This window comes from Myotis daubentonii, chromosome 16 (genome assembly GCF_963259705.1).
Source record: "Myotis daubentonii chromosome 16, mMyoDau2.1, whole genome shotgun sequence".
NCBI classification, from domain to species: domain Eukaryota; kingdom Metazoa; phylum Chordata; class Mammalia; order Chiroptera; family Vespertilionidae; genus Myotis; species Myotis daubentonii.
The window spans coordinates 57,363,752-57,377,568 of record NC_081855.1 but is presented as its reverse complement, the minus strand read 5'-3'; the positions used below and the strand labels follow the sequence as shown (position 1 = coordinate 57,377,568).

General features: G+C 65.9%; 2 protein-coding genes across 3 annotated transcripts; both read left to right on the top strand.

The window, feature by feature from the left end:
- Positions 1-4,224: 4,224 nt before the first annotated feature.
- On the top strand, positions 4,225-7,015 carry SECTM1 (secreted and transmembrane 1). Of its 2 annotated transcripts, none has more exons than XM_059671597.1 (6): positions 4,225-4,408; positions 4,494-4,628; positions 4,948-5,352; positions 5,914-5,946; positions 6,110-6,314; positions 6,543-7,015. In XM_059671597.1, the coding sequence occupies exons 2-6, from the start codon at positions 4,574-4,576 to the stop codon at positions 6,544-6,546; spliced, it is 702 nt and encodes a 233-aa protein (XP_059527580.1). In that variant the 5' UTR covers positions 4,225-4,408; positions 4,494-4,573; the 3' UTR covers positions 6,547-7,015. The 2 variants fall into 2 exon arrangements, with proteins under 2 accessions (XP_059527580.1, XP_059527579.1); XM_059671596.1 differs by having other exon boundaries at positions 4,226-4,408; positions 6,110-6,318.
- Positions 7,016-8,635: 1,620 nt separating this feature from the next.
- Positions 8,636-11,954, top strand: CD7 (CD7 molecule). The gene is made up of 4 exons (XM_059671598.1): positions 8,636-8,955; positions 10,162-10,488; positions 10,712-10,845; positions 11,282-11,954. Exons 1-4 carry the CDS (start codon positions 8,874-8,876, stop codon positions 11,387-11,389), a joined length of 651 nt encoding a protein of 216 aa, XP_059527581.1. The 5' UTR covers positions 8,636-8,873; the 3' UTR covers positions 11,390-11,954.
- The last annotated feature ends 1,863 nt before the right edge of the window (positions 11,955-13,817 follow it).

Below are 13,817 nucleotides of genomic sequence, written 5' to 3'. Positions count from 1 at the left end.
CATTCAGAGGTGGAGCGCATTTCTTCCTAACAAATCCTGAGACGCAGCGAGAAGTCCCCCACGCAGGCTGGCACCACGCCTGGGACGCTGCCGCCTCCTCCCTGGCCCCCTTCCCGCCAGGACCGGGCGCCCTAGCAGCTGTTCTCAGCCGGAGAAGGTGCCCAGACACCTTCAGTGCCGGGTCTCCCAGGCCCCCGCAGGCCCAGGCCAGTCCCTGCTGCTCACCCTCCCGGGGCTCCCCGTGCTCCCAGGTGGACTCCCTCGCTGTGCGGGTCCCTGGGGTGGAAGTCACTGAGGGGCTGCTGGGACAGTCGCAGGCTGGTGACCCGCCTCCCTGCCCAGCACCTGAGCTCACTCCACCTCAAAGCCGCCGCCCGCCCCTGGTGGGTCTCAGGCCGTCCGTGTGCGTGCGTGCATGTGTGTGTGTGTGTGTGTGTGTGTGTGTGTGTGCGGGCGGTTCGGACACATCGGGGTGGCACTATGGTTTGGGTCGAATGCCAGGCGCTGGCTGAGCTGGCGACAGGGGCTGTGAGCGGCTGTGGCACCTGCCCAAGGTGGTTTCGGTTTAGGGGCAGAGGGGTGTGTCGGGGTGTCTCTCTACCAGACTCTGCAGCCGTGCGGGGCTCCCACCGGCAGGCGGGCCCCGGGGAGAGTCTGAAGAGTGGCCAGGGGGTGTCTGGCTGAGGGCGGGCGTCAGGGCCTGGGGCAGGTTCAGAGGGGCCCGGCTTTGAGCAGCAGGAAGGGCAGCCTGTGCCTGGCCGGGCCTGCCCTGCGGGAGCCCCGCTTCACACCCATGGGGACACCCCAGGTCACGCCCACGGGGACACCGGGTCACAGGGACGCCAGGCGGGGCAGGGCCCGGCACACAAACAGCGCGTCTCGTGACCGCAGGGCGTTTGCCCGGGAGAGGCTCGGGGAGATAACGATGTTTGAGACCGAGTCCACGTCACACAGGCCTTAGGATGCAGGGTCTGTGGCAGGGGTCCTCCAACCACGGCCCGCGGGCCACATGCAGATACAAATACTGTATTTGTTCCCGTTTTCTTACTTCAAAATAAGATCTGTGCAGTGTGCATAGGGATTTGTTCATAGGTTTTTTTTAAACTATAGTCCGGCCCTCCGACGGTCTGAGGGACAGTGAACTGGCCCCCCGTTTAAACAGTTTGAGGACCCCTGGTCTGTGGTGTCATGAAAACCAAGCAGGCTGGGGACGGGGAGGCGGGCAGGGCCTGGAGGCGGCAGGCAAATGCCCGACAGCAAAGGTGGCCAGGCTGGGCAGTGACGTCTCTGGAGTTCACCCCCCCTTTTTTTTTTAAGCTTCCTGATTTCAGAGAGGAAGGGAGAGGGAGATAGAAACATCCACGATGAGAGAGACTCATTGATTGGCTGCCTCCTGCTCGCCCCCCATGGGGATCAAGCCCACAACCTGGGCCTGTGCCCCTGACTGGAATTGAACCGGGGGGGGGGGGGGGGGGACCCTTCAGTCCGCAGGCCGACGCTCTAGCCCTTGAGCCTCATCAGCTGGTCCGCCCTCTTCTGTCTGTGACCGAGGCCTGGCCGCCCTTCTTTTGCTTTCCTTTCGCTTGTCAACACACTCTCCCTGCCAAAGTCCACCTGTGTGGTCAGCCTGACACACGCAGACACACCTCCCTGGGGTCACTCGCCTCATCGTGGTGTTTGGTCCAGGGAAGCTAAGGCTGACCTTTGACCTGCCCAGTTCAGCTGAGGTGGCCTGCCCCCTGTGCTGGGTGCCCGCGTGGGCGTGGGTGGGGTCAGGGGGCTGCAGAGCGATCATGGAAGGCTGCACGGAAGAGGTGGCTCAGCCGGCTGAGTCCCCTGACCCCGCTGGAGCCCCCAGGGCTGGGGCCGTGAGGACCCATCTGTCCGCGCACTCAGCCAGCATTTCTGAAAGGTGGCCTGGAGCTTCGAATACGGGGGTTATCGGGAAGGACGAGCACCGACACGTCAGGACAGGTGTGGAGAGGAAGGACCTGAGGGGGGTCTCCTCCCTGACTCCAAAGACCTGGCCTCGCCTGCCAGGGGGGCGCCCACCTCCTGCTGGGTCCCCAGGTCCCGGGAGGAGCGCACGTCTGGGCAGAGGCCCTGGCCGCCTCCGTGCCGCTGGGCTCGCGACGGGCGTGCCAGGCACTCACTGGCACAGACACGTTATCTTGGACTGAAGTGTGGGTGGCCGCGGGCTCCTCAGGCTTTGGTTCCCTGAGGACACCTGCCCACGCTCCGGTCTGCCTTCCCCTCTGCGGGGCCGGAGTGGACGGGCCTGGGGAGCGTGTCTGCCCCTCAGCAAAGGGCCAGCGGGACCCGCGTCCGACTCCCCCGCAAGTGTGCGGCCAAAGGCTCTGCCGGGGTCCAGGCCGAGGTCCCGGAGGTGTCAGGGCCGAGGAGCCCTCCAGTGTCTGAGGCGCAGAAGTGGTGCCCCCGCGGCCAGGGCTCCCCCGAGACACCGAGGTGGGGGTCCCGCAGGGGCTCAGGGCCTCGGAGGCCCACAGACGGCTCTTGAGCGGGGGAGCCTGGGCCCGGGGCTGCGGGCTGCCTCCAGGCCCGGCTGGCGGCCAGAGGGGAGGGCCGGCGCGCGGCGTCCTGCTCACCCGCGGGCCTGTCGCCTGTGCTGCCCGGGCGCAGGGGAGGGACGGCCGGGCAGGGTCTTCCCTCCGCTGGTGCCAGGGCCACGGCCAGGGGTGCGGCCAGACCGCCAGGATCAGCGCGGCCTTCGGGCCGCGGGCCTCTCGGCGCCATTTTCTCGGTCAGATCTTTCCCGGGTGAGAACAGTGATTCTGGCCCTGGCTGGTAGCTCGGCTGGTTAGAGGATCGTCCAGATTTGCCAAGGTTGTGGGTTCGAGCCCTGATCAGGGCACATACGAGAGTCAACCGACGGGCGCTCTGCCTCTGGGGCCCGCCCGGCCTTTCCTTTCGCTTTCCCTTTCCCATGGGGAAGGAGAAGGGACGCAGAAGTAAGTGGACAGCAGATTGGTGTCTCTGTCCCCCTCCTCTCTCTCAAATCAGTAAATAAAGAAAAGTCAGACACAATCCACGCAAAACCCAGGGCCCCGAGTCTACGAGCTTCTGGGAAGGGGAATCTCTGAGGCTCTGAAAAGACGGGCGTTCGCCGGGGGCTGGGGAGGGGCCAGCACGGCGCCCAGGAGGTGCCAGGGCAGAGAAGCCGCGCAGGAGGCCGCCGTGCTAGGCAGAGTACAGCCCAAGACTGACCCCTGAACCCTCGGTGGACTTTAGCCCGTGATAATGTGTGTGCGCGGCTCACGCGCTGCGGCACACGGACGCTAACACGCTAGCAGAGACGCTCCTGGGGGGGGGGGTGCGGGGGGGGCTCAGGGAGTCCGACAAAACCAACGGTCGGTTTTTTATCTTTATTTTTAATTTATTTTTTAAAATATATTTTATTGATTTTATACAGAGAGGAAGGGAGAAGGATAGAGAGCCAGAAACATCGATCAGCTGCCTCCTGCACACCCCTTACTGGGGATGTGCCCGCAACCAAAGTACATGCCCTTGGCCGGAATCGAACCCGGGACCCTTGAGTTCGCAGGCCGACGCTCTACCCACTGAGCCAAACCGGTCAGGGCTTATCTTTATTATTGAAAGAATTACAGATGTCCCCTTTCCTCCCCGGCGACCCCCTCTGCCCTGCCTGCCCCCCAAAGTCTTCTTTTTAATCAAAGGGTCAACAAATGGTCTGACAAGCAATTTTAAAGCACTTTATTTTTTTAACATATTTTTATTGATTTCAGAGAGGAAGGGAGAGGGAGAGAGAGAGAGAAACATCCACGACGAGAGAGACTCATTGATTGGCTGCCTCCTGCACGGCCCCCACTGGGGACTGAGCCCGCCACCTGGGCGCGTGCCCTGACCCGGAGATGAACTGTGACCTCCTGGCTCCCAGGTCGACGCTCAGCCACCGAGCCACACAAGCTGGGCTTTCAAGCTTTTAAGCAGTTCTTAGCACTCGGGGTGGACGTCACCTGCCCCCGTGGCCACATGGTCCCTGGCTCCACAGGAAGTGGGGTCGGCGCTGTCGCAGCTGCGAGTTCCTCGGAAGAAGCTTCCGGTCCATTCCGGCGAGTGAGGGAGCCGAGTGTCCCTGTGCCAGGCGCTGGACGCGGGAGTGGGCCGGGCCGGGCGCCCACGGTGGGCAGGGTGGTGCCAGGCCAGGGCCCCTGAGGCTGAGCGTCCCCCTCTCCTTCCCCCCCCACCCCACACACCCCACCAGGCACTTGTGCGAGTCTTATTCTGGAACCGGAAGGGTGAACCCCAGGAAGAAGCAGGTCCCGCTCCCAGGGACGCGCTCCCTGTCCCACCTGCCCTCTGTCTGACAGCGGCCCCGGCGTGTGCACCTGGAGAGGCGCCAGGAGGGGCCGGCTGCTTGGGGCAGGGGGTAGGCGCTGGCACCATGGTCGGGAGCCTGGCCCCGCCTGCCCCGGCCCATGCCGCCCTCGGACCCACGGCTTCCCTTCATCCAGGAGAACCAGGGCGGACCCAGGACCCTGAGGCCTCGCGTCCTGCTGGCCACGCGGACTCAGCACCTCCTGCCTGTCCCACGATGCTCCTCTGGGCCCTGCTGCTCACACTCACCTCCCAGGGCGCTGGGGCAGGAGGTGAGTCTGACCTCTCTCTCTCTCTCTCTCTCTCTCTCTCTCTCTCTCTCTCTCTGGCGCAGGGGGGCTGCAGTGGGGGAAGGAGAGGGGCTGCAGTGGGGGACTCAGGAAGAAGCTCACGCCCCCTAAGTCCCCCTCGCCGCCCCGCCCCTCTTCCTTTGCTCAGCACTGAAGTCTCCACAGCCTCCCCCCCCCCAGGCCTTCGCCCCCACGCCTGGCCTGAGGGGGGTCTGGGGGGGCCCAGCCCTGGGCCGGGTGGGAGGTGGGGCTGCCTCAGGCCGGCCCCCAGGGACCCCTGACCACCCTTGTCTCCCTGCAGAGCCTCCAGAGCTGCAGGCCCAGGGGCTGACGGGGGCCCCAGGGCGGGCTGTGGGTGAAGGCGCTGAGGCCCAGCGGCCATGTGAGAATGGCACCTGGGACCACCCCGTCTGCACGAAGGGCGTGTCGGTGACCAGGGGGGCGCCCACAGAGATGACCTGCAACAGCTCCAACCCCATCCGCAAAGTCATGGTCTGCCTGCGGGCGCCCGGCAGGGAGGGCTGCCAGCCCATCTTCACCCAGGCCACCCCGGGGTGCTCTTCCCGGGGCGGTTGGCGGCTCTGTGTGCGGGGATGCTCAGCGAAGATGATGACAGAGGGAGCCCAGGACAGCCAGGCTGGGAAGTACAGCTGGATTCTCCTGGGGCGCCAGACAGAGCTAAAATCCATCACCCTGAACGTTTCAGGTGAGGGTGGGGCCTCGACTCCCCCCGAGACCTGGGGAGCCCCCCTCCTCTCCCCTGCTGTCCCGTCCCCACAGTCGCTGCGATTTCTCTCCGTGTCCAGTGCCCCCAACACTGTCCACCCCGCGCTGGGCCTCCTCTCCGACCACCGCCCTGTCCCCTTGCTCCCTTAAGACCCCCCACTTCGGTTCAGTGAGAAAATGGACCCAATCAGCTGAGAGCACCCCAACCCCTGGCCTCTCCCTGACTCTGTGCCCCCCTGTGACCTCCTGGAACACCAGCCCCCTCAGTTCCGGGGCCACCCTTGTGCTCGGACACCCTCCCCGGTCCTGTCCGCCCACGAGCTCTGCCCCTCGCCCCCTAAGTCCCCCTCCCACCCCGCCATCTCCCTTTGCTCAGCACTGAAGTCTCCACAGCCTCTCCCTCCCTCCTGGCCTTCAGCCCCACGCCTGGCCTGAGGGGGACAGGTGGGGGGGCGTGGGCCCTGCCCTGGGCCAGATGGGGAGGTGGGGCTGCCTCAGGCCGGCCCCCCAGGGCCCCCTGACCACCCTTGTCTCCCTGCAGAGCCTTCAGAGCTGCCCTCCACGCCCCCCTGGGGTAAGTGTCCTCTGGAGCTGCAGGGGGGGAGCCCCGGCCCCCCACGGGCGCCTGGACACCCCGTTCCCTGCACACTGTCTGTCCCTGGGCTCTGGCCGGGGTGCTCTCCCCCTGGGGGTGCTCCAGGTGGCCGTAGCCACCCCCCTGATTCCTGCTGCCGTAGGGACTCAGGACCCCCTCCCGGCCCAGGACCCCCTCCCGGCCCAGGACCTGCGCTCGGCCCAGGACCCCCTCCCGGCCCAGGACCCGCCCCGGGGGAGGCTGCACGTGGCCCTCATCCTGGTCCCCATGCTGCTCTGCATCCTGGCACTGGGAGGCCTGCAGTTCTGGCGCAGGAGCCGTGGGCGCCCCTCGCACGTTGAATTCCTGTAGGTACCAGGCCGGGCCCTGGCCGGTGGCTGGGCGGGAAGTGGAGGGAGTACAGGGCCCCAGAGGACCCCACCGGCCTCCGGCCCCCGCTTTGTCCCCAGGACACCCTGGGGGGCAGTATGGGGCTGGACTTCCCTGAGACCCGGGACACGGGCACACGCGTGTCTGCGTGTGCCTGAGCATGCACAGCCCGGTCGCTCACGCCCCCGCCCTCCCTCCCTCCCCAGGTGAGGAGGCGGTGCCCATGCAGAGGGTGAGCAGGCCCGCCTGGCCCTGGAATCCAGCCCCTGAAGCCACCCCCCCCCCCCCAGGCTGCTGACCCCCCAGCAGCAGAGCCTCCTTGCGCCCCTGCCCCCATCTGGTGGGCGGATGCCTGAGGTGCCCAGGGAGGCAGGGCCCGTCCGTCGACTGGCAGGAGACCTGGCCGTGCGCAGGGGCCTTCAGCGAGGGAGCTCCGTGCCCCACCCAGGATGGTCCCTCTGGAGAGCAGGCCTGCGGGTCACTCACAGCAGAGCCGGGGCCAGCCCTGCTCCTCCCTCCCTCTCGGCTCCTCCCCCGCCATAGAAAGTGTAAACACCTCAAGCTCCAAAGCCCTTGCCCTCAGGGGACCAGCCCCTCCTGCACCCGCTTCCCGGGCGGGGGAGGGGGCTCCTGGGGACCAGCTGTGCCTCCAGCACACTCCGGGCTGGTCTGCAGTTGATCTCGTGCACAGTCTTTGCAGGAGTGAGTGCTGGGGACCCTGCTGCCCCAGCCACTGGGCCAAGACGGTGGTTAGAGGCCCGAGACGCTGTGTGCCGCCTCCACCACGAGGGGGTGCAAGTGCCTCTGGAAAGGGGCGGGCAGGCCGCGGCGGCGTTAGCAGTGGGCAGGGCCTGTGCCCACAGTGCCCACCCGGCCCCACCGCTCCCCCTCTGCCTGTCCGCTGGCCCTTCCCCACCCCGAAGCCGCTCAGGCCACACCCTTCACCATCGCACCGAACGGAGTCCATTCTCGCCAAGGGCATCAGAGCTTTCCTACAAGTAGTGTATTTGGTGCTTTGAAAAACACCCCTGAGGCCAACTTTTTAAAAAATATATCTTTATTGATGTCAGAGAGGAAGGGAGAGAGAGAGACACATCAATGACGAGAGAGACTCATGGATCGGCTGCCTCCCGCACGCCCCCCACTGGGGATGGAGCCTGCAACCCGGGCCTGTGCCCTGACCGGGAATCCAGCCCTGACCTCTGGCTCATCGGTCACCGCTCAACCCCTGAGCCACACCAGCTGGGCCCCAACGCTAACTCTTAAAGTGAGTAAAACAACATGATCAGCGAACCGCCCAGCGATCAGGGAAATACACATTTTAATGGAAAAAGACGAAGAAACTAAAGCCGCCTCGTGCTGCGTCTAACCCACCCAGGCATCAGGGAGCCCGGCTCTGGCCGTCCGGCGGCCCCTCCCCACGGCGACCCCAGAACCCCCGGGGCTTAAAGTGGGTTCGGCCACCGCAGGGCCTGGCTCGTGCCACCGCGGCCGCAGGCACTGGCAGGGCACCCAAGCCCCTGCCCGGGGCCACAGGAAGTTAGGGGTTTCCATCGGCCCGAAGCCGACCGGAGCGTGGCTGCATTGCAGGGGAAATCAAGGGTCGCCTTGCGCCCTGGCGGCTTCCTCCGTGGTTAGAGCATCGGCTGCTGACCGAGGGTCTCGGGTTTGGTTCCTGGTCCAGGGCACGGGCACGTGTCGGGGTTACAGGTTCGGTCCAGCCCTGCTCAGGGCACATGCGGGAGGCAACCCATCGATGTGTCTCTCACATCCATGTTCCTCTCCCCCTCCCCCTACCCCTCCCCACCACTCTCTCGCTAAAAATCGACGGAAAAGGTATCCTTGGTTTGAGGATTAACAACAATAAAAAGCAAAACAAAACAAAAAAGTCATTTTAATCTTGAGGTGATGGTGAGGGCCCCGCACACCCGGCAGGACTCCTGGGAAGAACGGAGTCTGGGTCTGTGCGTGGGCCTGTCTCCCGCTGTCTGTGTTCAAGGCCTTCGCTAAGGACAGCGAGTCTGCCCCCTCCGGCCCCCACTGCGGCCACGGCGGTGAGAGCCAGGTCTCTCGGTACGAGGCCGGTCCTAGTAGAGGGTGACCCAGAGGACCAGGCAGCAGGAGCCTGACCCCACCCCAGCCAGGGGCCCTTCTCCTGGCCCTGGGCCCCCGCCCTGCTGTCTCCATTGCCCTGATGTGCCCTGAGAAGACGCGGCCAAGGAGGGGCCAGGACAACCCGCAGCCTGAGGGCACTCGGCAGGAGGGGGGGGGAGGGGCCCGCAGGGGGCCACCCCCCAGCCTGGGCCTCAGGGTCCTGTCCACCCAGGGCACTGCCTCCAGGAAGCCCTCCGAGGCCCCAGCACCTCCACCCCCCTTGCTGCCAGCCTCCTGCCCCGCCCACCCAGGAAGTGACCTTTCATGGGGCTCTGGGGCGGCCCCCGAGGCTCTGGCACACAGTTGGGTCTTGGACTGGGAGAGTCGTTGCTGCTGCCGCCCGAGGGGCCCTGCGTTGCCCCAGCCGCTGGGCCGTGGGCGGGATGGCAGTGAGCGTGGCCCCGCGGCTGCCTCTGCTCCCCGTGCTCCTGGTGCTGGCCGCCGCCGCCCCCCCGGCTGCTGTAGGTAAGGCCTGACCAGGCCCCTGTGGGCTCAGCTCCCCTCCTGCCGCCTGCACCCCTGCCAGGGGCGCTCCTTCCCACGCGGGTGGGCGGGTGGGGCCTGGACAGGCTGCTGGGCGCCGAGTCGCCTGGCGCTGCGTCCTGTGTCTTCCCTCGGGGTCTGGTCCTTCCACAGGGAGCCAGCGCCCCACAGAGGGGCTGTTATTCAGCTTTTTGCTTTTAGTGGGTGTTCTTGTTGCTTTCAGAGAGGCGGGGAGAGGGAGAGAGACACATCCATGATGCGGGAGGTCGCTGATGGGCCGCCGCCTGCACGCCCCGCACTGGGGATCGCGCCCGCCACCCGGGCCTGTGCCCCGACGGGAACGGAACTGTGACCTGGCTCCTGGGCTGACGCTCACCCGCTGAGCACACTGCCAGGCCTGGTTTGCTTTTTCAACCAGGCACGCGGGCAGTTCTGCAGCAGGACGGGGAGACCAGTCACCCCGAGGGGCGGGGCGGGCTTAGCAGGCACCACCTGTGCCCCCCAGAGTGGCAGGATTTGACCGACTCCTGCGGGTGGGACCCCGTTACAGAGGTTGTGCCGCCCCAGGCGGGGGCTCAGCTGGTTGGAGCATCGTCTCAACACCCAAAGGTGGCGGCTCGCTTCCCGGTCCGGGCGCGTGCGGGAGGCAGCCGGCCCGCGCTCCTCTCTCCGGCTGTCCTGGGGACTGCCATTTAACTTAAAATTGTAAATTTATTGACTGACTTGAGAGAGAGCGAAACACAGACTTGCTGTCCCACTTACGCATTGGTTGATTCCTGTGCGTGCCCTGCCCTGCGATCGAACCGGGAACCTTGACGTACCAGGACGACCCTGTGGTCAGCAGAGCTACCGGCCGGGCCCTGGGCTGTCATTTGAGAGAGAGACGGTGGAGAGCCGGGGGGTGGGGGGGATCAGGGTGCCCTGCAAAGGGCCGGCTGCTCCAGAAGAAAGAAAGCCCAGCTCCAGCTGCCCCCGCCCGACCCTGGCAGGAGAGGCCACTGCACACCCCCAGGGACCCTTCAGAACCCAGACCCGAACCCCCCTCCCCCCGGTGCTGGCGCCTGGAGGAGCTTCAGGCTCCCACAAGGGGCCTCGCCTGTGGGGACGTGTCCGCGGCCCCTTCTCCCTGCCGCCATCCCCTGCAGAGCAGGGTCTGGCCGGCGGTGACAGTGCGGGTCCTCCCTGCAGAGGTGAGGCAGTCCCCCCTCTACACGGTCACCCCAGAGGGGGGCTCCATCAACATCACCTGCTCCGTCCGCGTGAACGGGACCCTGCTGGGGGTCCACCTGAGGCAGAGCCGCCTGCTGGAGATGCGGGAGGTGACGTACTACGACGACAAGAGCACCCCCACTGTGGATGCGCGGTTCCAGAGCCGCGTCGTCTTCTCGGGGACCATGGACAACCTGACCATCACCATGCAGCGCCTGCGGCCGGAGGACAGTGGCGCCTACTTCTGCGAGGCCATCGCGGAGGACGGGAAGGACTGGGGCGCCGGCACCATGCTGGTGGTGACAGGTAGGCAGTGCGCCCGCCCTCGGGGCCCCTGCCCTCCCTGCCGGCCAGACCGGCTCTCCCTGCCCCTCCTGGGCCACTTCCCCTCACTCTTGGGAGTTGTTTCCTCCAGCTTCAGCCCGCCTCCTCCAGGGAGCCTCCTGGATTTTGCCCCCACTCGGGAGCCCCCCCCCGACCTGCACCCGCACCCTGAAGGCTCTCATGGACTCTCCCCACTTCTTCCCAGACACACTGTCCCCAGCGGCCAGCGCCTGCCCCGGGACTCAGCTGACCGGCTTCGCCTTCCCCGTGGCCCTGGCCCTGGGATGCCTCCTGGTCGTGCTGGGCCTGGCCGCCATGTGTGTGCTGAAGAGGAGACAGGTCAGTGTGACCCCTCACGGTCACTGTCCCCGCAAGCCGGCTGCCCCGGGAGCAGGGAAGGGAGAAAAGGGGCTACGTGTCACCTCCCTCGGGGCCACGGTGGGAGAGGAACCCCAGGACTGGAGCCACCAGGAGCCCTAAGGACTCAGGGGCCAGGATGCTCAGGGGCCGGGCCCGTCCTGGTCGGACGTCTAAGGGGTGAAGTCCATGTGTGACCGAGTGTGCGTGCGTGTGCATGTGTGCGTGTGCGGAGCGTGACATCGGTGTGTGAGCCTGTGTGGACCTGTCCGAGGTGGGAGTGGACGGGGAGGTGGGCACCTGGGCCCCGGTGCCAGCACAGGCCCCTTTCTCCCTGACACGGTCCCTGGGGGCGAGGTCACGGCCATCCTCGCCCCCGGCCCCCACCACTGCCTGCAGAACAGGCTTTCCCTTGCAGATCAGGAACATGTGCCCCGCGCGGGAGAGGAGCACGGCCGGTGTGATCTATGAAGACATGTCCTGCAGCCGCCGGAACACCGTCTCCATCGCCAACCACTACCAGTGAGCCAGGCCCCCGGGCCTCTGCCCCGCGCTGCTCCTGGCGCCTCCTCCAGGAAGCTCTCCGTGCCTGCCTCGCACCCTCAAGGCTGCCCTGCTCATCCCGTGGACTGCCCCCGGCCCCTGGGAGCCGCCAGAGACCAAGCCGCCCTTCCCCTCACAGGGACCAGCTGGGCTCAGGCAGCGGGCGCACCTGGCCGGTGGGCTGTGTGCTGAGCCACCTGGCCTGACCCAGGCTTGCCAGAAACAAAGGGCTTCTCTCCTCCCCTGGACTCCAGGGTCCCCTCTCAACCAGACCTGGCTCCTCGAGACCAGGGAGCCGCCCCACAAACAGCGAGGAGGCGGAGTCCGCCGGGCACAGGGGGACGGGGGGGCTCGGGTCCTGCAGAGGGAAGGGCTGGCGAAGGAAACCGATGCGAAATCACAGGTGCAAAGTCGGGCACAATAGCAAGCTGGGCCCTTGCAGGAGGCAACCCATCGATGTTTCTCTCTCCCCTCCTCCCTTCCATTCTCTCTAAAAATCAATGGGAAAATGTCCTCTGGTGAGGATTGGCCAAGAAATAAAATAAAAGCATCACACATGCAGAGTCCTGGAAATGGTATTTTTAAATTAATGACACGCTCATCTGTTCTCTGTTACAAACTCACTGCCTTCTCTCTGGTTGCACAGAGCCCCCCACCCTCAACAATTTCACGCTGTGCACCCCTCAGGCCTCCTCCTGGGCCACCCCGGCCACCAGGAGGGGACACAGGCACCCTCAGTCCACCCTCCGCCCGGCACCACGGGGCTGGCCCAGAGCAGGGGGTGCGCCTGTGTCTGGCGACCTCCGAGGGTGCAGGGAGGCAGGGGCAGGGGCTCGGGTGGGGGTGGGAGGCCCGGAGCCTGTGACCCCACGAGGGCAGCCGTCCTGCGGCTGAGGACGAGGGTGGCTGCGGGCAGTGAGTCCCCGGACGGGTTCGGGGAGAGAGGGCGGCCGGGGGCCCAGGAGAACCATCGGTTCTGGATGCCCTGGCGGACCCACAGGGGTTGAGGCTGCCAACGTAAGAAACGTCCAAACCTGTAAGAATTTTCGAGTTTATTGGAGCCAAACTGATGACAGTTGCTGGAAAGCAAGGTCTCCACGGACTGAGAACAGGTGCCAGGGAAGGGCATGCGTTCGGCTCTCGTCTCATACGTCAGATTCGAAGGCGCAGACGGAACGGGGCTCCCTGAAACCGCCGGTGAGGTCAGGGCGGTGGGAGAGAGCGGGGCAGCGAGACGCCTGGGCTGGACGGGAAGTAAAGCACAGCCCTAGGCGGTTTGGCTCGGTGGACAGAGCGTCGGCCGGCCTATGGGCTGAAGGGTTCCGGGTTCGAATCCCGGTCGGGGCAGGTACCTTGATTGCATGTGCGGGAGGCAACCAGTCGCTGTCTCTCTCTCTCCCATCGATGTCTCCCTGTCTCTCCCGTCCCTTCCACTCGCTCTAAAAATCAACGGGGAAGTATCCCCAGGAGAGGATTAGCAAAAGAACAAAAAGGGAAAATGAAGAGAAAAACGCTTCTCGGATGCCGGCGGGTGCCGGACAGTCAGCAGCGAGCGCTCAGAGGCCCTGGAGATGGTGTTCGGGACGAGACGGCAGCCAGGCTCCGCGGTCCCGTTGGCCTGTGGCCTGGAAGAGGGTCACTCGGGTGGAAGGTGTGGCGTCTAGTTGCAGAGACAACAGTTTTAAGTGGCAGATCAACCTGTGGAGGGAGACCCGGCCTCCCCGTGACTCACTGTCAGGGAGGAGGTTGTCAGGTCAGACCACCCTGTGTGGCCGCTTTGGTCTCTGAGTTCAAAGGCCGCCTCCAGGCCCTCCTGACCTTGTCAGGTTGAGTTCATGCCCCGTTTTTGTCCATGAGGCCCTCGCCAAGGCCGGCCGGGCGGGGCGAGCGGAGGGGTGCAGCCCTCGCCTTCGGGTGTGAGCGCCCAGAGTTCTGGGGAGGAGCAGGGCCTCAGCCAGACACTAGGCCGCTCTCAGACTGTCCGGGCCCCACGGGCCCCCGCGGGTCTGCGGCCCCTCCCCCAGGCCTCTCCTCGCCCGCACCCGTCTGCCTCGCCACAGAGGAGGCGAGGTTTTGTGAGGCTGCGGTGCGGCTGGGCTGGGGGCTGCAGTCGGGGTGCAGGAAAAGGCTGCTGGGCCTGCAGCACCCCCCAAGTTCTCACGCCCCCACTGGCTGCACATCCGCCCCCGGCCCGCTCAGCTCTGCAGCCCCGTCCTCCGAGCCTGATCTGCTCACAATCACACAAGCCGAGACCACATCCTGAGTTCTGTATCTCTCACACCCGACCCCATAAATCAGGCAGCCAGTGGGTAAGTCAGCATGGACCCCCACAACCACAGCCACCCGCAGGCCAGGCCCAGCTCAAGTCCCAGCCTCAGGCTCAGCCCCAGCGTGGGCCGTGAGCCGGGCCC